The 25,553-nt window shown below is 41.2% G+C and overlaps 1 protein-coding gene across 3 annotated transcripts in view; it reads right to left on the bottom strand.

Annotated features, from left to right (window-relative positions):
* Positions 1-400: 400 nt before the first annotated feature.
* Positions 401-25,553, bottom strand: part of LOC120456255 (putative mediator of RNA polymerase II transcription subunit 12) — a 60,164-nt gene continuing 35,011 nt past the window's right edge. For 2 of the 3 annotated variants that reach the window (XM_039642977.2, XM_039642995.2), the window contains exons 2-5: positions 9,552-9,684; positions 9,284-9,495; positions 2,497-2,774; positions 401-2,419 (exon numbers count right to left, since the gene is read on the bottom strand). In XM_039642977.2, coding sequence (XP_039498911.1) covers positions 2,305-2,419; positions 2,497-2,774; positions 9,284-9,495; positions 9,552-9,684 — 738 coding nt within the window. In that variant the 3' untranslated portion in view covers positions 401-2,304. Of the gene's footprint in view, positions 2,420-2,496; positions 2,775-9,283; positions 9,496-9,551; positions 9,685-20,959; positions 20,999-25,553 lie in introns of all 3 variants that reach the window. The other variant, XM_039642986.1, reaches the window with a different exon arrangement.

Raw genomic sequence — 25,553 nt, 5'->3', positions numbered from 1 at the left:
CGCTGTAATTACCACGAAATTGGCTACCGAAATGGGTCCACAGGTTGCAGGTGGGGCAGGCTAATTAAGTGTTTTTTTAGCAGCCTAAGTGAAAAGTTTTTTGAAATTTATGCAAAAATGAACCAACTTTTTAAGATGCATATTGATTGCAATTATGTTTATATTTATCTGTGGTAACCATTTGAATAAAAACACATTGGGTTGACGTCTTACACAATTACTTTCTGCAACTCATTAGCTGCAGTTTTCACTTTCCACGCGTGACTTTCCCTGGCAGGTGAACATTTGACCAAACTCCTTTAGCGCCGGACTGCTAATTATGATGACTTCGTCCAGCTGGAAAACCTCCTCTGATTGTGGAAGTCATATAATAAATATATTACATTTTTTGATTTTCGCATAGTAATAATATGTTTCTTTTATTAGTATTGGTTTGTTTCTCAGCTTATCGCTTACATTCATTTTTATACATTAAAATTTATGCTAAAAGTTGTAAATAAAATCATTTTGAAATGTAATCTTTCGTATATTCGGCTTGGGCTTGGTATCATGTTGTGGTAGCTTCTATTAACAATTACACAGATTTATTGAAATATTCATGTCACATTCAACATCGCATCGAAATTGCGTTTCCTATACGAGTATGCGTATGCTTATTTAAAGTGGGGTGCGAATTTCAATAAATATTTTAGTTTGAGCAAATAGATTGCTCGATAATTATGGCGAACATGTAATTGCGCAGGATAAATAGAAATGAGGCACAGGTTATTAAACGGCATTTTGGTGTCTGGCCAAATGGTAAATAAATTCACAATAATTAAAGCCCCAAATTCCGCTTGAAATTAATAATTGAGCTCATCGATTTCGCCATCCAGCAAATGTCATAAATATGCAAATGCGTTATGCAATGTGGGAATTAATTCTCTCTCACTCGGAAACAATTTACGCCATAATTCGTGCCAAACGGATTCACTTTGGGTGCCACTTAAATGTAGGTTTCTAAAATATATGTACAGTGCTGGGTGTCAGAATTATTTGAGTAACTTAAACTAAAACTTGTGCACGGGTCAAATGAAAATGTGAAGTGTGAAATTGTGTCTAAAATCGGGTTTTCCCATGATGCACTTATGCGATATTGAAGATATCCTATGGTTAGTTTAGTTGTCACTATCAAATGCAGGAAAAAGCAAGAGAGTTGTGGGCTAGTTTACGTTCATATGGTTTATACATTTATCTCGCTATATTTATGGTTAGTTTACTGTTTTTTGTATTTTGTATTTTCCGCTTTAAATGCCGTTTGATTTGCTGAGTTCAATGGCGGAATTTCCATTCGATTAAACATTTGTGGCCGTGGAAAAACAAAATTAAAATTTGACTAGAAATTAAATATGAAAATTTAATTTTGTTTTTGTTGTTGCGACTTATCCCGGATTGGTTTTGTTTGAAATCTGTTAAAACTTAGCTTAAATAACATGAACAATACAATATTTGCTCGTATCTAGGTAATTCATATATTTAAATTGTTATATTAGTGGTTTGTTTTCGTTTGATTTTATTATAATTAAATAACTATTTAAATAACATAACATTAGTCGATTAAAACTAAAAACGCAGTCAATTTATATATTTGGAATTTCATTTAGCATACGCATTAAACACACATAATTATTCTGGTTTATTTGTGGTTGTTTTATATTGAAACACTTAAGAACAATGCTACAAATTCATATTGTTGTATGTGTTTTTCTTTCTTTAGGTAAAACATGCGCAAAAAAGTCTTGTTTCCTTTTGCTAAGATACAGATTTTGTTGCACCTACTTTAAATGGCTCATCGGATTGTATTACTAATAAATCTACTACACAATCGGCTGATTTACTTTAGGCTGGGTCGATTTTTTGAAGTAGAAATAATCTGTTTTATACTTTACTTAGTAAAAATGTGTCCAACTTGAATTTGTAGTTAAACCTGTAGAAAATACTGCCCTTTTCTGCTTGCTGTCGAATGCTCATTTTGGCTATTTTCTGACCCTACCAATGTATAGATTTATTTGTACCGACCATTTTGTTCTACACATTACTGATTTGCTTCAAAGTGATTTCGGTATTTTAGTACGTTTGCTTCTGGCTAAACGACCCATCGTTTTACTTTCGTATTGTTTTGTATAGGATATGCAACTAAATTCACGTCTCTCATTCTGCCTTTACTCCTGTCGGAAGAGAAGATTTTCCCCCATTGTCTGGATGTGAGTTTTCCCCAGACCGAATATAATACTTTTCCTGGCTTCATGTGGGCAATCCTCCCGCTTATGACATGGCATTGTACGATGGTTGTTCGTGTTGCTTGGGACAGCGACCGTGTTTGTCCATGTAGGGTCCAAACTCACAGGTGGGCGGCTTGCAGCGACCTTGCTGTATGCACCTGTTTGTTTTTTGGGGGGAGAGCAGGAAATCAGAATGTTAGGATGGGGATGGGTAATTCTTTGGGTTAGCACTCACTTGCGATCGTTCATGGCAAAGTGCTCGTTGCCGCGCTTCAGCCAGTCGCAGTCGTAGTTGCCGGAGCTGCAGTCGCACCTGCACTGCCCGTCGTCCTGCAGGATCTTCTCGAAGCTCTTCGGACAGGTGCAACTCAGTATGGTGGCCCGCACCACCGACTGCCCGTAGTGGGCCATGGCCGTCTCCTCGTTGTAGGTCGATCGCTCGATGCAGTGGCACTCCGTGTGGTTCACAAAGGTCCGCTTCTCGATTACGCTCCGATGCTTGCTGCTCTTCACCTGGGCGAAATCGGAAAACAGATAAATCCTTAATATGACGCCACAAGCATCCATCCCATTTCACATTCCACATCCGCTTAATTATGCCGTCCAGCTATTTGCATACGTTTCTTGCATAACTGACCCCCGAACTTCATGACGCACTCCCATGTGGAACGCCATGTGAAACTAAACATTGACAGTCGACTAAGCTGACTGCTCATCAAACTTGTTGTCATTGTTGCCTTGTCTAGTTGTCGGTTGGTTATTGCTATAGCTCTTGTAATTCTTAAATGAGTTGTCAGTTGTCTGCGCAGTGGCTTATGTGATTGTGAATCGCTGTAAGGGGGATTTTTCTACTCCATATTCATGGCATCTTTATTACTTACTTACTAGTAGCTATGCACAGATGGATATTTTAATGGTTTCTAATGATAATCATTATGCTTAATATCTTTATGTACATTTAATCATTTAAAATCTAAGTGGCTGGCCAATTGAAATGCAATTTGGCTAATCCTCCTGCAATTTTACTGCACGCCTCTGGCTGAGAGCCATTAACGGACCACAAACTTCTACAGTTGCTGGGGCTTGGAATTGGAATGGGATTGGTCTCGTGTCGTCACTTTGGAGGCTGCCCTGTGGTCCACTTTCCACTCCACTCCACCCGAAACCGCTTGAAATTGTGGGTCTTGTTGCATGACAAGTGCAAAATGATGAAATGCGTATGAATTGCATAAATTAAGTTGGATTTGTTTAATTAAAATAACAAGTTGGCCATTAATCAAGCCCTGGCCACTCATCCAGCACATAGATCTTGGTTCGCAAGGAGCAGCATGTGCCAAGGGGGGTGTCGAAGTGGAAGTGTATGGAAACAACAGCAGGGAAAATGTCAGGAAAATGTGCCAAAAAAAAAAAAAAAAAGAGTCTGGAGAAAATGGGGAGTGCTGTGAAGCATTTGAATTTTGATTGGACGCATCAGGGCAGAAACAACTAACAATCCCAATAAGTTGACAAAGCATAAAAAGGGAAAATTCACTGGTTCGTTTCAGGTATTTATGAAAATGCTTCAAATTGAGTTTTTAGTTGAGTTCACTGCGGTTCGTGCTGTGTGGTTTTTACGGTTTTGTGGTGCGGTTTTGGCTAATAGAAATGCAACTCAACCTGCAGCGAATTGAAAAAGTTTTAACGCCCCCCCGCCCCCTTTCAGCACCCAAAAAGTTGTTTCTTGTTTTTGTAGCCAGAAAGGCACAAAATTGCTTGAGAAGAGGGCGCTTTTCCTCACAAAAAGCAACAATAATTGCCGGAAACGGAAGTGCCAAGTGCTGGTGTTGTTACTTTACCTTGCCCAAACCACAATTGTGCAAAAATTGCACTAAAGGGCTTCTTCTGTTTCTTCTGCTTAGAAAATATGCAAATCTCAGCCTAAGCACAACTAGAAACTGAAAATTCCCTGTTAGTTTTTAGCTTTTACTAAAAAATTTATATCTTAAATATTTTCCAACTTAAAGTGGAACAATACAGTTTTTAAAATATTTTAGGTTTTCATTTTGTTATTCGTTTGAATAATTTCAAGTGCATTGCGATGCATAACAATATTGTTTATGAGTGCATGTGCAGGGGTAGTGTTCTTTTCAAGATGGCCTCTGCCATTGAGGTTGGGTCTTTATGCATAAAAATGCATTCGAAACCCCTTTTCACTACACCCCCCCGACCACCATTTCCCGTGAGAGTGTGCGTGTGTGTGACCCGAGCAATTAGTCAGTTATTGCTCGGTTCGCCAGGGATTTTCCGAGTAGTGGGCGGCTTGGGCGTGGCTGCGATTAAGCCAGCTCAGTGTCGTGTAAGCATAAAATGTTTTTCCTAAATTCATGCATTTTCCAGAGGCTTCCTGTGCTGTGGCTTGGACTCGACTCGATACAATGGCAAAGGACGAGCACTTAATTGAGGCGAAAAGGAGGCCAGGACTTGGTGTTTGCCTACTGTTGGAGAGGAATCCAAAATCATTGTTTTATATATTGACCTGACTAACATGTTTCTCTGCATAGTTGAATTTATGAGTACCAATTAGATTAGCCCAAGGCTGGAATTCAAAGTATGCTAACTAAAAAGTACTAATTTAATATTCAATTCCTTTTAAAGTTTTGTTTTTGCCAATGGCCTGGTTTCTAAGTCCACATGCGTGCCACCTAGGGAAAATGTTTTTATTTTTCTAGCTCACTACAAACTTTGGCATCCAAATCCACGACTCTATAAACTTTGGAAAATTAGTAAATAGTTTATGTAGCTTCACCAAACCATGACATTCCCTAATTCAGCTTCACTTCCTCCCAACATGTTAGTTTTACATATGTAAATCCAAGGAATGCACAACTTGCAACTGTCATCAACTGCTGGTAAAGTTTCAGCAACCAGGAAGACATCAGAACGGGATTTCGATGGTAAACAAAAGGGTATTTCGAAGAATAATGGATTTAGAGATTGTATGTATAATACTCGCTCCGAATAAAGTTAAACAATTTGATTAACATGTTCAGTGTTCAGCATACAGCTTAACTTCTCGATGCAAATAATTGAAATTACTCAGGTAATTAGCTATTTATTTCACATATCGATCATACTAGAATCCATCTGAAGTGGGTATCTGCGTTCGAGCCATTTCTCATCCATTTCAAGGCGCCCACATCAGCGTGGCATTAGAGGAGCTTTTGCTAACTACAGTGCGGGATGCTGCCGCTTACCTCTCTTGCACCTGTTTCCACCTGTTTACGTGCTCGCAACTTGCATTTTCCACCTCCCTATTCCTCCCGAAAACGCTCTGTGTGCACACGTGGATGTCTCGTGGTGGGGCACGGGCATTTTAGCGTGGCAAAATTGCATTACGCAGTTCGAAAACTGGCTGAGGCAGTGTCACGAAAGGAGTCCTTTCTCTTTCTCCACCCCTCTCCTGTTCCCGCTCCTTTCCATGGCTTTCATACCTTTCGGAAATCCACCTTTTTCACCCGTTACCCGTCACCAGTTTGCAGGCTTTCAACTCATCCCAGGCTTATTATGCACACGCCTTGAGCTGGCCACATTTTGTGGCAAATTAATTAAATCACCGAAGTTCACTTCGACTTCATATATACATGCACTGTGAAGAAACAATGGCACTTACTTGAATTACGGACGTAAAAGGTATTCAACTAATTGGATGACAGATACTGATACTTTTATGGTGTGAAATTTCTTTTATTGAAGAAATGAAGATGCAAATCAAAACACTCTTTGAACACCTTGATGAATGAATGCATTGACCTGTGAATTTGAGGCAGCACCATTGTCTTGAGTTATGAAAAGAATAGTATTGAAAATGTCAAAGTAGGTGGGAATTTCTTCGTATGGAGCACTTAGATGACGGCTGCATGTGGATGAGGAGTTGGCCATTTGCCTGACAGCCAATTGACTTTTACTTCGGCTTCGGTTTGCTAAACAAGCAAAAGTTTTGCCGGCTGTGTGTGCTGGATTTTATTATTGCTGCTCGTGGGCGTTGGCTTTCACGTTTAGGAGGCCTTTGATTTCTGCCTTGGATTTTCTAGCCCCTCATACTCCCACCTACCCCCATTTCCCGACTCTTCTGCCACCCCCTCGCCACTGCGCTCCTTTCGGACTCGGGTGAAAGTGGAGGGCAGTGAACCCGAAAAGAGAATCCAGGAGGCGAGGAAAGGAGAGGAGACTGCCTCATAAATCTCACAGCGCTTACAACATGTGCCGGAGTTTGTTATGGAGTGTTCGGTTGGCAAAGGGGGCGGAGGGTGCGGAGGGGGCGGATGGGTAGGCCAATGCCCTTTAAAGACCGCCCCGGCATCCTACACACTCGCACCCCCCCACCGCCACCCGGAAACCTGCCTCGAAATGCAAAAATTTGCGCAACATAAATTATGTTTTGTTAAAATGTTTACGCTTTTTATCGTGCTGCTGTTGTTGGTTGCATCCTCAGCCTGGTTATCGCTCCTTGGCCCTCGTACACTCCCACCCATTCGAAGCTCTTGCTACACTGAGCGAAATGAGTGGTAGCTCATGGTAACTACATAGAAGAAAACATGCTTTGTATGCTCCTCAATGATATACATACATCTGCAGCGTAGGATATCCTTGTAAAAAGGGAGCAAAGTACTAAGGCAACTTATTTCTTTAGAAAAAGCGATCATTTATTTTTGGGTTATATTTTCTGCCAGTGCAGCAGCTCCCTTTTTTTTAGCACTCCAGCTGTGTGTGTCTGCGTGTGTTTGCCTGCCACTTGACACCTCTCAATGACAAACCGCTGAGTTGCTCCCTCCTGGCAAGTTCTCCTGCAGCTTCCTCAACTGCAGACTGTCCTGCTTCCTCATCCTGTTTGGGCTTCTTTTGCTTCTTTAGTGCCTGATATTTTCTTCTCTTTTTTTTTCAAACCATATATGTGTTTTTAAGCTTTAGTGCTGCCAACAGCTTGGAAAACATAGCTTCGGCTTCAGCTTCAGCTCCAGCTTCAGTTTCCTGGCTAGAAATATTTTTTGTGTCCCTTATGAAGGATGGTATGTTCTGGGCAGAAAGGAACGGAAAATTGTCTGAAAATGGCATGAGAGCAGGGAGGGAGGGAGTTAGGGAGGGGAAGGAAGGCCACAGTGATGGCCACTAGAGTTCCCTGGGGCCATACACTTTGCTGCCGCCTGATTCCATCGAGCTTGTCATGGAGTTTGCTCATGCCAAAAAGGAACAAGTTTATTTTGGGGATTTCCTCGAAACTATTTGCATATTTAAACCGACTTTAAAGCTGGCTTACTGCATCCGCAATTTATACAAATATACAAGCGTTGGGCGTTCTATTTTTTTTTTTAAACGATTTGTTGCCAAGAAGCATTAGCTCAACATACTAAGATTACGCTCAACTTGAATCTGTTGAATATATGGCATTTTACATTTCACAATCACCACATAGTCTTAAGTCTTAACTCTTCCATTAATTTTAAATACCTCTTTTCCTGCAGCTATCTATCAAGCGGATCCCATGGGTTTTTGCTCGAGTGCCGAAAATGTTAAATTGCCCTGCGATAATTTGTGTGGTCTTGCTCGCAAGTTTTTATTGGATAATTAAATGGGGCGAGTTCACTTGCCTCCCTCTTCCGCCCCTTTTTCTATATGATGTGTGGGCGTGTTTGTCTTGTTCTTAAGCATTTTGCGGTCATATTTGCCCCAGACTTTGGTCTCTCCTCTGGTTCGGGGTGTGTGAGTATAAATCTTGCAAGTGGCAACTTTTTGCGGCAAGCGCAGCATAAATATTTGAAAATTAAAAGCCATGCTCGCAGGACGGAGTTACTGCCTCGAAGGCCTCTAATAAAAAAGTTGCCACCGCAAGAGTGAAATTTATGAAATTTACGTAAAGAAGGGGAAAATCGGACAACTAAAAAGTTGCATATAGTGGAAAACTAAGTAAATGTGGAGGAAACTTACGGAAAATAGATTTTGTTTACTGCCAAAATACGTGGAAACACATTGGAATTTCCTTTTGGAATATGAAAAGTTTTCGAAATGATAACGATGGGAACTCAAAATATTTGAAATAAGTTATTTAAATTGTACGTGTATTTTACCTTGGCCTGTTTGATGAGCTTAGAGAAACTGATGAAAATTTTCAAATAATCCCTGATGCTTAAGCTTCTTTAATGTAGTTAACCCATTTAAGTAAAACGAATGCACAATTCGTTTCCGTTAATTAGCAACCAGCCATCACATTGCCAACAATCCAATCCAATCTGTAGCATATTAAAATGAAGCAAAAATGGTTTTCCTCCCCCGGAGCAAAGTACAAATGCTTAATTACATTCTCGATTTCAACATGTATTGAAAGCTCGTTACGTAACAAAAAGACAGCAAGAACAATGAGGGCAGCATCGAGCAACAATAATCATATCATGAGGCATAAATCACCAAACAAATTGAATTATCATTGCGTCATTAAAAAGTCATTTCAGCCGAAAGACCGCGCTGGAAAAAGACGTACTTACTGCGATCAAAAATGAAATGAAAATAATGAAAATCATGAAAATAAAGGTGGAACGATGTGATTATGTTGCAATATGGCGCCCTCAAGCATGACCTACGCCCACAGCAACAACAATAATAATAAAAAGAACAACAGCAATGTCGATTGCCACCGATGGTATCATGGTATCTCCAGAAAGAGACGGAACCATGTGGATGGAAAGAGACAGAGCATCGGCACTTAAAGTCACAAAACGCGAGCAAAGCGCACACGTACGCTTTCAAAAACCTGGAGTCAAAATACAATGCGTTCGCGTCAGAATGAAAATCGCTTTTCATTTGTAATTGTTGTTGCTTTTGCTGCAGCCAAGCGCAACGTTTGAATGAAAATGATTTTGTTTAATGACTCAAGGGCGTGGCCCCATAAGAGGAGCAAGTGAAAACTAAATTAATAACAAAAATCAAGCATTCCTATCGATTTCAGGATTTAAACTACCATCTTACTATCTACTATAGTAATCTGTACTCACGAAGAAATGCAGCTCAACGTTGTGGGTGCTCTTGGCGGCGCAGATCTGGCTCCTGCTGGGGCAGCAACCACTGTCCTCGCTGCAGCGGTGCAGGATGGTGCAGTGGGGCGTGTAGATCTTGGAAGGATCCTGCTGGACCAGCTGGCAGCGTTTCTGGGGCACGCGGCAGGTGGCCTCCTTCAGCACCTGGTTCATGTGGGCGTGGGCCAGGGCTGTCCAAAGGTTGAAAGTGTTAAGTTAACTAGTTAAGTTAATTAAGTTAAATTACCTCTCTCACTCTTCTGCTTCTGAGCGTGGAGGCGTCTCGCTTTGATCACCGCTTCGGGTGTTCCCAAATGCTCCTCCTTCTTTTGGCCAACTTTCGACGCCACATAATTGCGTGCGTAAATGTTCTCCACATCCTGGAAGGGAAAACAGGGTTGGGCTCATTTTAGTTATGCTAATTGATGGTTTGGTTCTGTTTTTGTTTTCATATCCCTTTTGCCATTCCCCTGTAATGATCACCCACATTACGCATACGCCACCGGCGCCGCTGCCATAAAAGTCACTCACATTAATAAAGCCCCCATTTGTGCCGTGTGATGACAATTTGTCACCATTTTTATTGTCCATACAAGGCGGAAAAAAAATAGGGTAGGGAAGGTAAGGCAAACACAGATTGAGGTAACATGCCGGTGTAACATTAAGGAGAAGTTGGTACCCAACAATATGTTGGCTCACCTGAAGTTCATAAACTAAGAATTCATGTGCACGCAGACGGCACAGAGAGCAACAGTAGTTACACGAATGAAACGGAGGGGAAACGTGCTTAAAGTGGACGGATGAATACCCTTACCAAAGCTTGGTCAGTATAAAACTAACATTTATCAGAATAATTGGTTGTTAATCAAAAAAAAGAGGAAATAATCCCCTTTACAAGATGAAAATAATAGTTATTACTTCTCCAAGTAATTAAGTTGGCCTAACCTAAAATGTATGATACAAACTGAGTTACCAAATCACTCTACCTTGAGCCATAAGGGCAGAACAATGGGCACATGAAACAAATTGGCATTCAAGGCAATAAATACGACTGCGAGAACAATAGAGAAGAAATTGTCGGACATGGACGTATAGCAATGTTCGGGAAAAAGGAAATCAACCTGGTCCATGGCCAAAAGCAGAACCAGCTCAAAAAAAAAAAAAAAAACCAGGCCCAGTCAACCACGAATTGGAAGCGAGACCGACTGAAGTAAAAATGTTGACCAATGCGCACAATTGGCAATTTGTGAAGTTAAGCGAAATTAATGAGCTGACTGCGGCCATAGCTCTTGCACACACACAGAAAAAAACAAAATATATATACAAATATATATAGACAGTGTCGGTAGGAGCGAAAAATCGTAAATTGTGCTGATGTGGGTGGGCCAAATGGCTAAATAAAAGGCCAACGTTCTGGAGTTGGAGGGCCTGTTCATTAGTCACACATTGAGCATACATACGCGTATATTTCTATATATCCATATATATAAGTAAGTACTATATATGTGCGGTACAAGGTGCTCAAGAGCAATTGGCATAAATCTTCGGCTTTGGCATTTGTGCGTTGTATTGTGGCCCAGGCCCATTCTCATTTTCATTTGTGGGCTTAGCATTTCTGGTCCATTTGCTTTGGGCCGAAAACAATGGCTCTTTGATGTTGGTCAATGATATTTAGCGCTTTAACCTTGAGGCTCATGAATGTTGAGGCCCATTGTTGTTGTTTTTCGATGGCTCAGGATGGGTCACAGGGAAGAGAGGGGGGCGCGGCGCAAAAGCCGCTCAAGAATGCGGCGATAATGCCCATGTCTATGACCACTTGGCCTTTGCCCTATCGCCAAGAAGATTTGGATTCGTATCTGCCCATTGGGCAGCATTAAAAGGCGATGCAGCTTGATTGAAATGCTGTGGAGAAATTCCTGTGCTAAGGCTTGTATCAGCTCCTTATGGGAGTTTCAGACATGGGGAACCGCACCATCTACAAATGTTACTTCTTTGCACAAAGTTAAGTTCAAGTCTTAATATACTTTGCATAAACATTTGTATATTTCATTTAAAGCTACGAAACATAAATACATACTTGAAAAATGTTTAGAAACGAAAGCATCAAACACCCGAGCAGCGCCTGAAATTTTATCTCATTTGGCAAATTGCACTTGCCAAAATGATTTCGCTTGACCCGTTTGCTTCCGTTTCGTGCCTCTTCACAGCCCGGCTCATTGCAATTAAATTTGTGTTTTTCCAGCTTCCAGTTTGCCCAGATACTCCCGTTTTTCCATCCAACTGCTAACGACACTTCAGTCTGCGACGCTGGCTGAGAATTTATCACCTTTCGGGTCGCTTCTCGTTTGTCAACTTTATTCAATTTTGAAAACTGCACTGGCAGCGCGAAGAGATATGGCGAAAGGGGAGACCCGTCAAGCTGCCTTCACTTTCATCAAACTTCTGGCATTTGACGCCGCACTGGCTGCTTATTAAAAACTCAAACGCCCCTCGAGGAGAGCTTCTACACTTCTCTTTGGCCCACTCCTCCTCGTTTCACCCGCCAGCAGACACTTGGCTGTCGAGTCGAGTGCTGAAATATTGCTGCCTCTGTGGGGCATCCCCCGATTCCCAGGCCATTCCTGTCTGGACTGCTCCGTCTGCTCCTGTTTGTCATATTCCATTCCACAGTCGAGTGGCATTTTGACGGAGAGCGTGGAGGCGAAATGGATGCACGGAGAATATCCTGGCATGGAAGGGAGGGAAACTGCCGATGTGCCCACTAGGCACATTATAAAGACAATTATATTCAAGTGATTCCTATTGAAAACTAATGGTACGGAGTAAGTTTTTGAATAATACCTAGTTCGAAACTAACAATATATACTCAAACATTTTTATAGATTTTTTGAAATATACTTCATATGCTCTTTGTGTTTTCTTCCAAAGCCGCATTTACGCTTTAAATGTTTTGCTCGACTTATAATTTCGTAACAGTTTAACATTTAATACGCAAATTTTCTCAGTGCAATATCGTAAATTGGAGCAGAAGGAGCTCACTTGATATCATATCAAAGTAGAATGCTTTTATTTATTAGCTGCCTGCGAGATCGACTCGGCGAATACGTGAAAATACAGGAGAAAAATGTGCCAGTGATATGGAAATTCCAGTTTGAAGAGATTTGAAAATAGTTTGATATGAATTTCCTTCCGCATTTTGCGCTGCATACTTTCGGGGGTGTGTTATGTCAAATTGCGCATACGCCTCGTGTGACGAGCGGAATTATTTTGAAATGTATTTGCATAGAAAAGGCAAATAAAAGTTTGCCAGATAAAACGCGATTCGAACTGCAAAGCGGAAAGAAAAGTTTTGCATTGAAAAGTTTTGATGGTGAAAAATGCACATACAGTACGCATTCGCATAAGTGTTTGGGTACACTTCGGTAATTGTTGTTTACTCATTGTATGCAGCATCATGCCGTCTCTTACTCTCGCGTATCAGCCGTCTCTTTCTGCGGATTGTTACCTGCATTTGGCCTGATGCGTTTTGTTGCATATAAATTGTATTTGTTGAACTTTATAATGGCTATGAAGTTTATGTTTTTACGAGGCAATTTGCTACAACTTCTGTATGACTGCCTCTCTCTCTCTTTCTCTCTTTCCTGTCTTCCCTCTCTCTCTTGTTATTTTCTTGTAGCCAAACTCAACGCATACAACTTTTGCCAAGTTTTCCTTTGGGACTGGTCTCATAAATTTTTATTATGAATGCACATATTTTTCCGGGGTTCAGTTGCAATCTCTCATTGTTCTTGTCTCTTTCACGCCCTCTATAGCCGTCTCTTTCGCGGTGTGGTTTCTGTGGTGCGAATATGTGGCTCACTTGGTGGTCTAGTTTGGTGCGGTTAATATGCATTTGGCAGCTATTTTGGCTTTCGAACATAAATATTGTGTGGCAGAGTTTAGTTTAGCCAAATAGCAATGGTTTCAATTACATTTCCTAGATACAATGTTTGTTTAACGAGCATTTATAATTTAATTAAATCATTTCCGCACCTTCAATGCAACACACACTCACGCGTAATTTCCTTTACACATGATTTCGACCTTATTTATGTTGTGCTTGGCCTGGCTCAGCATTTACGCAAATTTCCCAGGTGCCTTATTTTTCATTCAACAGCAACAGCAACGGCAACAGCCATACTCGTAAAACCAAACAAGCCGAGCGTGCCACGAAAAAGGCAGATTAAAGTCCTTTAAGGCCAACGGCGAATGAATTATAAATGATAAACCGACTGAACGTTCATTCGGTGGCAACCTTTAACAGTTTCACCTCAGATCTTCGGGGGGCCCTGAATCGTTTGCCTCGCATATGACCCTTCAGGGGGATATATACATTACTTTACATATGTACATTTACTCGGCTGCATATTCATTCACTTCCTTGGTCATCTCCACTGTACTTTTGCACATATGCAGAGGGGGCTCATCGAAATCTTTCCATATAAGGATGTGCTGAGCGGAAAGGCAGTTATTTTTCAATTCTTAAAAGTGCAGTTATCGTGTGAAATGTAAACAAAGTAAATTACAATATGCTTAAATCAAAAATACTGCATAAACCTTAAATTAAAAAATTGAATTTGATGTAATTATCGGGAATTAGATTAGTTAAAGGACATTATTTCTTTTCCTTCCTTTCTGGCTCATATGTGATGGCCATTTGTGATGGCTGCCTTTCGGCCATTGAGCGTGTTAATGCTGACCACGCCCACACACATGAGCAGGGGCGGAAGGTCACTGGGTGGAAGGGTGGGAGGGGGTGGCCCTGCTCGATGCGTCTCTCCGTCAGTTTGCTTGTCAGCTGCCGTATCAGGAAGCAACAACGAGTTGACTCCCTTTGTGGAACATCGAAACCTGCATTACAATGAACCTGCTGGGCACCCCGCCCCTGCCACGCCCCCCTCCCACTTATTTTGCCCCTTGTTCAAATGAAGTTTGGCGCACCTTGCTGCCATTTGGCTGAAACCGAGCCACGGACAGGGATGCACATGCTGACCTCACCTCGTGCAACAATGGACACAGCGTGACGCACCACGCCCACAATTTAATGCGGCCTTGTGGGCGGCAAAGGGCGATGGGATGGAGGCCTTCAGTTTGGACTTTCACTTACTCCGAATATCTATCTGTAGCTGTCCGTTTGACTGGCGGGAATGTTTGTTTTTGGTAGGCACATTGGTAGCTAGGGAGGAGGTCGAAGCAAAATGGTTGAAGGATATCTGAAGAGAATCTGCACAGAAAAGGGCTAAATTACGGCCTTCTGACAGCTGTCAGTCCATGGGTTCATCGGAATTGAACGGGAGATATGTCAGAAACACAAACGCATGTCGCTTCATTAGCATTTATATAGAAATTCAAAAGAAGATAATTAAAATTAAGCAAAAACAAGGTTTTCACAGTAGCAACAATTGCTTAAATATCAACATAAAAAAAAAAAATTAAAGCGAATTTTCAATCGAAAAAACCCTATTAGTAAATTAAGTTTAATTCAAAGTATAACTTTGTGAAAAAAGTAACTGCGGCCCACTTGTGCAGATAGCACTTGAAACTCTCATTAATTAGCCGGCTTTTCTGTTGGCCAAAGAAAGCCTCAACAATCCGGGACAACATTAATGCTCCGGGGGGTCGCAGAGCGCCTTAATGCCCCTTTCTCTCCACACAACTATTTTGCAATTCAAAGTTGCGAGAAACCACAGCGGGCGCCAAAAGTTTACTTTGCATGGAGATAAAACCACAGAAATACTTGCCAACAACTGCATGCGATCCTTATATCCCCCCGCCGTCTGTTTCTCGGAAAATTTCGACCTGGACGTGTCCAAAGGGCTTGGGTTTTTTCCAGGACACATGAGCGGAGCCGAGGGAAACTCGCATGCAGCCAAAAAGTGTCAAATTTATGAACGGCTTGCTAAACAAATTTGAAACTGCAACTGCCAAGGATGTACACGGCTTGGGGTCCAACCACAAAAAAAAGGGGGCTGAAATCGGGGCCAAAGTTTAGAGCCAGCTTTTGGGCGGAAAAAATAGGAGGAACCGCAAAAAGTTTCGGCCTGGTCAGCAGTGTCCGGAAAAACCGCAAACTGCGAGAGAAAGGAGTGCAGCGAACAACCGAAAATGAATTTCCAGTGTTGCCAACTTTCTGTGGGGAAGGATGGAAGGATGGCGAGTGGGCGTGGCCGGGTTACGCATATTATTTGTGCAACGCAACTCTGGAAATCGTAAACTGAACTCCGGCGCTAAACGCCGGCCATAAATTCATTTAGTAAGGCAACACTGGTCATAAATTTCCAGGCTATCGATTGCATCGTGAACGTCCAACGAGGGCAGTGTAAAAGTTGGTGGAGCCAGGAAAAGCTGCAGAAAATCAAAAAAAAAAAAAAACAAAAGGCTACAAAAGCAGCCAAAGCCGAATGCCAAAGGCGATAAAATAGTTTATGCTTGCTGCTTATGTTGCTCGTAGGGAATATTTGTGCCCAGGAAAATGCAGCTGTTAGTAAGGAAAAACTCAGTAGAGTGAAATGAAAATTCCATCATAGATTTACCTTTAAACGTTGGCAGCTCCTTAAATACTTGATCAAAATGTGTATTGCTGTCAATAGAATATTTATATATATTTACAATATAAAAGTCTTGTGTTGCATTTTCCTTTGTTTATGTACTAAACTTCATTCCCTTTCAATTATTTTTCCCAATAAATCACAATTTTGTTTTTACTGCCAATTAAGCAAAGCCGAATTCACTTTTTTAGACTAGGCCAAAAACACAATGCGATAAATCATAAACAAAACCAGCTGCACAAAAAAGCATAAATGTAAGCGGAAACGGAAGTTGCGAAAAAATTAAAAAAGAAATAGATAGTGAAGAGGTGGCGCTGAAACTCATTGAAAATTCCACGCTTATAATAAATGTGGCAGCAATTAAATGCCAGCGAAATTAAAAAAGAAAAATAATAAACATTGAATGTGCGACAGTTGTCTACAATTTAAATTGCGACTTCAGGTCCCAGACTCATTATGACCTTTTTTGGGTGGCTGGCAAAACTTAATATTAATGACTTGCTGCGAAATTAATTTCTTCACTTGACTTTCACTGGTCGTCGGTGGGGAAAAAAGGAGATGGCTTGAATGTTGCTCTGGTCTGGCGTCTTAAGCGTTCAGTTTCCCGATCCCATTTCCAAGTCCGTCTGTTTTTTCCAGCACCCCAAGTGGGTCAACATTGATTTCCGTCAGTTGATGGCCAAAGAAGAAGCTGTCCTGGCGATGGACGCAGCTCATAAATATTCCAAGCGGCACGCGCTGCCTGTCAAGTCACCTTCCCGCCCCCTTGTCAAAACCCCCATGCTCCAACGCCTCTGAACCACCCCACCGCCCCCTTAAGACCCCCTTAAAAAGTGGCAAAACGAGGCGACAAAGTTGCTCAGCAGCGATATGTTCGATTCGATTGAAAAGGGGCGGGGAAACGGCTGCACAACTGCAGAATCTGCTGCTCTGATTGAAAATAAATAAATTTCTTCAGTTGATGGTCAAGACGGACAGGGAAAAAAAACGAAAAAATCTTGAATGAGTTTACGAGGGACCTAGAAAAGGAAATGCAACGCAATCGTTCTCGAGAAATCATCTCAATGAGTTGCTCGTACTTGCAACACAAGTATCTGTATCTGTATCTGAAGTAATCTGAATGAGAAAGTAGCAGATCCTGGGGAATTATAAGGCGAATAGGAACGATTTAATATAATATTTGCTTCCTTTGTGTGTGCTCAGTAAATAACATTTAATTATGTGTAATTCCTTGAAAATGATGTCCTTTTAACTGTTCCGTTTTTCACATCTTAAGCATTTTCTTTGAGTTTCCCATTTATGTCCAGGCATTTTCCCTGATTTTAAACTTCTTAGCGCACTTGCGGAAAAAATGACATAAACATCACTCACACTTCGACACCCTCGAAAGATAGTCAGTCGCAAGTGTTTGCCATGCATATTTAATGCCAATTTATGGAAGTTATCAACTTGCCTTTGAGACGTTGCAATTTATTGATTTCGTTCGTGTTTTATTTAATTTTGTACTGTTTCGTCATTTTATCATTTTATGGGGCCAGGACAGCCTTTTGGCCTGAATAAATGATGATGCTGTCGATGTTAAAGGGCTTAAAATTCACGACTGAGGGAGCATTAACATTTCGAAAGTTTCCCAAGAATTTTGCGGGCTCTTTGGGAATTTCAAATGGAAGGGGTAAGCTACAGTCAAAGTCGATTGAGTTTGATTTTGGGTTCATTGGCTTCGCTTTTCGCTCATCTTCTGAACTTTAAATGAATTGTTTCTTCTTGACTTTCCCCTGCTTGAGATTTCGATAATTTTCGGCTAAGTAATTTCATTAACAACGAAAAACTTTCAATTGACAGCTGATAAGAAAATATTTATGGACAAACTGTCATTCCTCTGTGCTTGGTTTTTGCTTCCCCAAATATTGTCCACAGTTTCTGAAGACCAAGCTTCTCCAGCAGCTGCTTATCAGAGGGATATTGTGTCGAGAGGGAGATTTGTTCATATATCCACGGTTTATCGTGCATTAAACCCTGCGAACAAGTGCTATGTGTGTTTTTCCTATCTATTTCCCAGCACCAGCACTTTGAACTCCCTCCGCGGTTTGCGCCGTGAAATTTTCTTTGAGTTTTCCCGGTTGGATTACTGCTGATGCTGTTACCCTTTCTTCCTGCTATCCGCAGACTCACAATTACATGCTCCTCGTTGAATGCATCTCGCATTCCCCCCATCCACATACCACTCACCTCCCGTCTCGCTTTTCCCTTGTAGTTGCCGCTTTTCCCACTCTAATAAGGGCTAATGAACTGTGGCTGCGGATTGGGTGGGGAAATTTTAGCTGTGGGCGGAGCCCAGAACAGGTAGATTTGTGTGTATACTAATGTAATTAGTGAAGTGATGATGATACGTCTAATTCAATTGTGGTTATCTCCTTGGGCTATCGAAGTCGGGGAAGCAATAACCATATCACATGATTAGTACTGTGAGAAAAGAAAATGGGCTTCTAATAAGTAACACGGAATAATCAGTTTTCAAACAAGAACATTGCAGTATTTTCCAAAGCCCTTACAAGCGAACTTTATTATACGAGCAAAATTTTAAATCAAAAAGCCGCATAAAAGCCGCTTTTATTTATGTTTTCACTCTTAAACAAATGCCCACCTCAGCTAAAAAGGAACTTAGAAAGGCCGTAATGGAAATTGAAATAAAGCAATTAAAATTCCATGCTGGCTGCAGAAAAATCTGCCATACATCCATAAGCATTTAATAATTAATCTTTGTTGCGCAAATGTTTGCATTAAATTAAATTGGCATGCGGATGCATAAAATTTATAGAGGCAAATCAGAAATACTGAATGTTGTTACGAGCTTTTTGCGGATCGCAAATTCAATTTAATGTTTGGATGTTTGAATGTTCGGACGACATTTAAATATTTGCTTCAAATATTTTCGCTGACATTTAATTGTTTTTTTGGTTGGCATTTATTGCCGGACATATTTTAAGCGTATTTTAGAATGGAATCAACAAAATCCGATTGTTTCGCGGGGTTTTGGTTTTATTTTTTTTTTTTTGCGGGTCAAAACCAGTGGCATTTACTGCTATCTATGCGTATTTAGGTTCACTGTGGTTTGTTGACGGGTCATTTGGGTCACTCTCTTTGGGAAAAACAAAGCCACAGCCACACAAACATTGACCCACATTTCAATTTATTTTATTTGCTGCGGGTGTCGTTGTCGCACACTCGTGATTTGTGCGAGAAAAACACAAATGAAAGTCATAAATTTTGGCACAACATGCCAGGGGCGCTGGTCCCTTTTTCCATTTGCCCTTTTCCCCCGCCTACATTTGCCCATTTTCCAACTATTTCCGCCAAATGGATGTGGGTCACAGGGTAAGTAATGTTAGCAATCGTAGGATATGGCCCAGACCCATAGACATTCGCCAGTCAAATCAGCGTCAAGTTCGCGAGCCAACGTTTCAATTAAACTAAGTTCGCGGCAAATGATTCAGTCTATAAGACTTTGAGACTGCCGGCAGACGGGAGCCAGACAAGTCACGTTTTCTTTTTCCAGCGCCAAGAGCTATATATGGAAATGAGCTGGTTGGGGATACACGTACACGTATACCCTACATGGAAGCGGATTGATCGTGAATTTGCCAATGACTTTGACTCGTTGTTCAAGAGCGGAAGTGATGTAAAACATCTGACAAACAAAGTTGTTGGTAAAGAACTCATTAAGAGTTATTGCTAATGTACTTAAAAACCTTTGCTCAATTAAATGAACTCAATGCTTATGATAGCTTTTTCTCAATTATTAAGCGTCTAATAATAACCTTTAAATATGATATGATAGGGAACCTAGGCACTCGTGCACTAAAAACCTGAACTAAATATTCCCCAGAGCATACACATTTTCAGCATAGATTTTTCAACCATTTTCCGATGATTTTGCATGGCAGTCGGCGGCAGTCGACGCCAGTTTTTAATTGAATATTCAATGCACAGAATTTCCAGCGGCATGGCGCATATCGAATTGATGGACAGGCCTCCGGTGGGTGCGCTCCACTCGATGACAGTCGGGGATTGGAGCGGTCGAGTGGGTGCCGGGGAGCAAATAGAGATCCGTTCTCTATTCAGTGTGTAAATATTTGCGAAACGATTGCAGATGCAGCTGGAGATGGGGATGGGGATGGGGATGGGGATGGGGATGGGGGGGATGGGGATGGGGGGGGGGGGGGGGGGGGGGGGGGGGGGGGGGGGGGGGGGGGGGGGGGGGGGGGGGGGGGGGGGGGGGGGGGGGGGGGGGGGGGGGGGGGGGGGGGGGGGGGGGGGGGGGGGGGGGGGGGGGGGGGGGGGATGGGGATGGGGATGGGGATGGGATGGGGATGGGGATGGGGACTGGGAACTGGGAACTGGGAATCTTGTTGTTGATCGTTGCTGTTGATGGTTGACCAACAAATTGGTCACGATCGTTAAGCAAGACGCCTATTGTAATTGTTCGGAATCGGAATCGTTTGCAGGTCATCCACCCGGGGCTCACCAGATGCACTTACGACTCTGTTCACACAGACGATCGCCGCGATCATGGGGGCGTATGTGGTATATGGCAAGTTCAATGCAACGGAAGTGCCGGCAATTGACAGGAGTGGTTGCACTGTGGCTTCGCCGTGCTTTCAGCTCAATTTGCGTGTCTATATTTTACATGACACACAAGGACAGATCGACATGCTAGGCACTTGTAGATACATTTTATGTAACACACTATACTTAAAATGAGCACACAATGGCTTTGTGTTTTAATAACTATTAGTTAGGAAAACACTAGGTCTGAATATTGCTCTGTGACCAATAGAAAATGGTATACAGACTCAAGATGAATCAGTAGAATACCGAATACTACGGTATATATGTATGAAAATTGTAGTCATTTATTGACACCATTAGGAGAAATGTTTACATAAAAAAACACCATCTCTTTTTAGAGATAGCTAGTGCATCCGCTATTATTTTGACCACAACTGTTTGCCAGTTTGCCGCGGAAACCGACATGTGGGTGGGTTTCATGTTGGTGGCGGGTACTTACATGGCCATCGTTGTCTTCTAATGTCTTTGCAGCACTTACCTGCAACGAAAAAAGAGAAGAGAAGGTGGGGAATATTATAGCAGTTGCACTCGAGTTGGGTTCAGAAGTTTCGCCCGTGGGCGGATCGAAACAAAGTTGCAATTGTCTAAGTCAGAGTTCTGTAGCATTTCTGCCACTTGCTAATGTGAGGCAGCCATTCAACCATTCAGTCATTCAGCCATTCAGACCTTCAGCCATTCGGGGCTGGCCAAAGTTTCCGCTCTTTTATAGGAGGGTATAAAAATAGTTACTGCCAGTAGTTAAGCCCGCAGACAAAACACTGTTGCTCAACAAGCTTCGGGGAGTGTTTTGCTAACATGATGTTCAAATTGGCGGCAGATGGAGTAGGGAAATACTTGAACAACTGCACTCGAGACTAGGCATATGGTCAAGTTCATGTGAGAAGCACTCAAAATTAAGGGAAATCGATTGCAAGTTGGCAAGTTGATGTGGGTAGCAAAATAAATTAATCTCTAATGTATATTAGCTTAAGAGAAAATTAAATAATACTATAAATTTGTAATGCTTTGGAAAAGCATTTAAAAAGCAATCATTCTCCCATGTAATTAATTTTCATTACATATCAAATTCCGCACAATACGCGGATAATCTTTTTTTACAAAACATTTCACTTGCCAGGGCTGAATGCAATTATATTCCCTTTTTGTTATGCCTTTGCAAACTACCCACAGACATAATCATCTCATATGCAAACATTGCAGAAACCAAACTATAAATCGTGTGTGGGAGTGCCTTGCTAGCCGTCTCTTTCTGCCCCCTGACTGCCGTCTCTTTCTGTTGGTGCGTGCGCGTCGCTTCTGCAACCTGCAAATTGTTGAGTCACTTGGGTGTTTAGTATTCAAGTGCCGGCCTCCAATGGATAACGAGCCATCGAGTCATCAATCATCGGTCGAACTACCAGCCAAAGCAGACCATCTAACAAAACCATTTAAGACTTTATTGGAGTGGATGAATTGCAGGACACTTAAGATTCGGCATTGCTCTCGCTTAAACTGTGAACAATTTATGTAACCATCAAGCCAAACAGCTACATTGTATTTAAAAATCATTTTGAAATGGATATACATCAAACTTAAAACCATAGATTATGCTTGTCTTCAATCGATTGAGTCTCAGCTGCGCTGCCATCTATGGAGTTCAGTCTTATGACAAGTGAAACGGCTGAACTCAATGTAATGTATAATATTAAATTGGCAAAAGTACCAAATCTCTGTATTTTGCTGTAGTGCAACTTTCACGCAAGCAATTCGCTGACAAGCATTTAAACTGCTTTTTTGCGAGCCAAAAAGACTCAACTTTTCTGTGGGTGGTCCGCAGCCTTGCCTTAATTTAATTAGTGCAAAGAAAAGATTGCCACAGCGCACAATTGAAATAGTTTTCAATCAACAAAAGTCAATTAATACGCTATAAACGCCACCAACACATGTCGCTCCAATTTTCGCTTGGTTTTTCCGCTAAATGATTTTTAATTGCTCAGACAATCGCGTAGCAACTGGCAAAAAAATCCTAGACAATTGGCCAACAACGAAATGAACAAAAAGAGCTGCGCTGGCTAATTGCTCGCTCGATTTGTACAAACTTGATTTATTTTAGTTTAGATAGAACTGCTTGTAGAGCTTTGCTTTTTTAGATTCATGTAAAATAAAATAATATTCTCTGTGCTTATTTTTGTTAGGCGGCAAGATCTTGGCTTGATTATTGATTCAATGGCTGACAATTTTAAACAATTTGTGTCAATTGCTTCCCCAATTCAATGAATATTTGAGCTGCTGCTTTGGGGTTTTCCAACACGTTGTCTAAATAAATTTAAATTAAATGACTCCATCGTGTTTTTCCAGCTTTGCCAAATTATTCCCTCAATTTAGGAGTCATTGGTGTCAACTGCAGTTGAATAATGCTCGTATAAATTATTCAAAATTCGTTTAGAAAGTGCGTGCCTGGTAACGCCTCCAATTTGGTTTAACTGGCTGCCAAGCCCCAAAAATCACCTTAAATAATTCCCTTCACACCAAGCGAATTATGCAAAAGCTTCAGAGCTATTACAACCACTCAACCGAACAACCTAATTCTCTGCCCCGCTTTTCTCTAGAGAAACTGTCGAAGGATTCAAATCCCAGGCAGAAAAATGTCCCCTTCCCTACTATTTTTTTCCAAGGGGGACGTGGGCACGCGACAATTAGCACTCCATTGACACATGTGCGACAAATGCAGAGGAAGAGATGGGTAGAGAGCCAGCGAAAGAGATGGGTTGAATGCCAGCGAAAGAGACGGGTAGATAATCCCACACTGTTTGCGTGTTGCTCGCCGAGAAATGGAGCATTTTATGCTCCAATAAAAATAATTAAGTGGCGTAATTGATAATGAATTTTTTCCTCCGTTGTTTTCTGTTTGGTGTGCCTTTTATTTTTCATGTCATAATTTTGTGAATTTATGGCATCATTTTCAAAAGCGTCACCAGTGTATTTTTTGTTCATTTCTTTATTATTTTTGTGCGGCGTCAGAAGCGTGTCAATTTTATAATCGATTTCGATAAGCGTGCGGCAAGTGAGTTTCGGGTGGATGTGGGGATGTAAATGAGCTCTCAGCTAATTACGAATGTTTGTCGCTGGTGTCGAATGAAAGTGCAAGTGATAGGGCAATTCCCAAAGTGTCACCAAAGATCAGAGTGATGCAACTCAACTTTCGAGTGACGAACGACTTTTTGTTCAATTCAAATGTAGTTCGGACTGCGTGCATTCAATTAGACCGACTATTTAACATACAAATGGTTGATCTTTTGAGGTAAATCATTTATACTCATATTTTTATTAATATCATAAAATCAGTTAAATAAGTATTTCCAAAAACCTTTTCCAGTTAATTGAGCAAGTCATACACTGGTCATATAGCTAGGCGTATTTTATGGGCAAATGTTTAGTCACTAACTTTAAATGCGAATGCAACTCAAGCTCGTTGGCTGTTGAAATCTTTTGCAACGCACTGTGTGCCTTTAATTTATGTTGTGTTGGCCAGAAATCTTTATTTACGCTCTCAATATTGGCAACTTCAACAAGCTCATAGATCACTATAATGGCATTCGGTCTGTGCACGCCGTCTCTTTCTGTGCACCATTCTCCCTCTCTCTCTCTCTATGGTTCTTACCTAAAGTGCCCCGTCTCTATCGCGCTGGCTCCCTCCGGTTTTAGCCATCAATGAAGGCCGCCTTTTTCACTCTGGTAGGCAGTCGTGCGGGGGCGGTGGGCGTGGCAAAAGTTCAACGGTTCGACGGAGCACTTGATACTTTTTATGTTCCCGTTGTCATTGCACGTTGCACTCTCCGCTTGTCAATGGCAGTGCTTGAACAAGTTTTTTCTTTGCCCAGCATTTTTTATCCATTATTCGATTTTTTCGAACTTGACTAGTCGTTGTGTGCACAACTGTACAACAAACAGGAGTCGCGCTGGGAATTGTTGATGCACTCGAGATACTCGAACTTGCAAAAGGAAAAGTGAATCAGGATGGCAGCCGGGCGGAAATCCAACTAAATCAATGTTGAAGTCCGATGACGAAGTCGAGCAGAATTGAGGTAAAAACTGCCAGAGGTGCTGAACTCGAATTGAGAGCAAATTGGGTAGTGTAGAGTTTGTAAATACATCTGCTAGCAAACAAAAACTAATTCAATTAATTTGTTAAATTTCAAATGAATTTGCAAATTTTTCATGACAAAAAATATGTATTTTACGTATTTTTCATTATGTTATTTTGCACTTTTTGGCTCGAGGATAAATATCAAATTAAAATTTATAAGAACTGATTTCGTTTGATATTTTTCCTACGACTAGAAAAAAGCAAAATTGATTAAAAATTCCTATTTTCCCATCCTCAGTTCGTGAATCTCACTAATCGAATCGATTTAAATACCTATTAACCAAAAAAAGGGGAAACTGCAGCAAAGCCCACAACAAGTATCTTTTGGCTTTGAGGACCGCCGCTTAATTTATTGAATGTTTCCAGTGACTGACAATAAATCCCGCTTCATTTCCCTCCTAAAACGGCAGGTCAAACGGACAAACACTAATTAGCAATGCCCACTTTCGGTTTCAATGGGATCAATGATTTCAAAATGTATCTGGCGGGTGCATAACTTTTCCAGTGCCCACTCACTGTTTGATTTCATTTTCGTTTCCACTCTCATTGGTTGTAAATACTCGGGCTCAACTCGGATTTATGACAAGTGCTGCATGTGGCACTTTGTTTATTTTTCATGTATCTTATTTTTCATGTATCTTATGGATGTTTTGAGAGGAAATCCCCTTCAATGCCGTGAAATCTACCAGTGTAAAAAACTAATGCAGTGCATCGAGACATCATTTAAGGTGGTTAAGGTTTTTGAATGACCTTTGTTTGGGTCTTAAAGCTTTAAAAATTGACTAATATCTAAAGAGTATTGTGTAAAGAGAGTACAACCTCATGAAACTTCGGCCAATAAACTTCACAAGACTCAATAGTAATATTATTTTAATATTTGATACTCGTTAACCTTTAGAAAAAGATC

Source organism: Drosophila santomea, chromosome 2L (assembly GCF_016746245.2).
Source record: "Drosophila santomea strain STO CAGO 1482 chromosome 2L, Prin_Dsan_1.1, whole genome shotgun sequence".
NCBI lineage: Eukaryota > Metazoa > Arthropoda > Insecta > Diptera > Drosophilidae > Drosophila > Drosophila santomea.
Note: the sequence above shows the minus strand (reverse complement) of the source record. Positions and strands in the feature narration are given on the sequence as shown.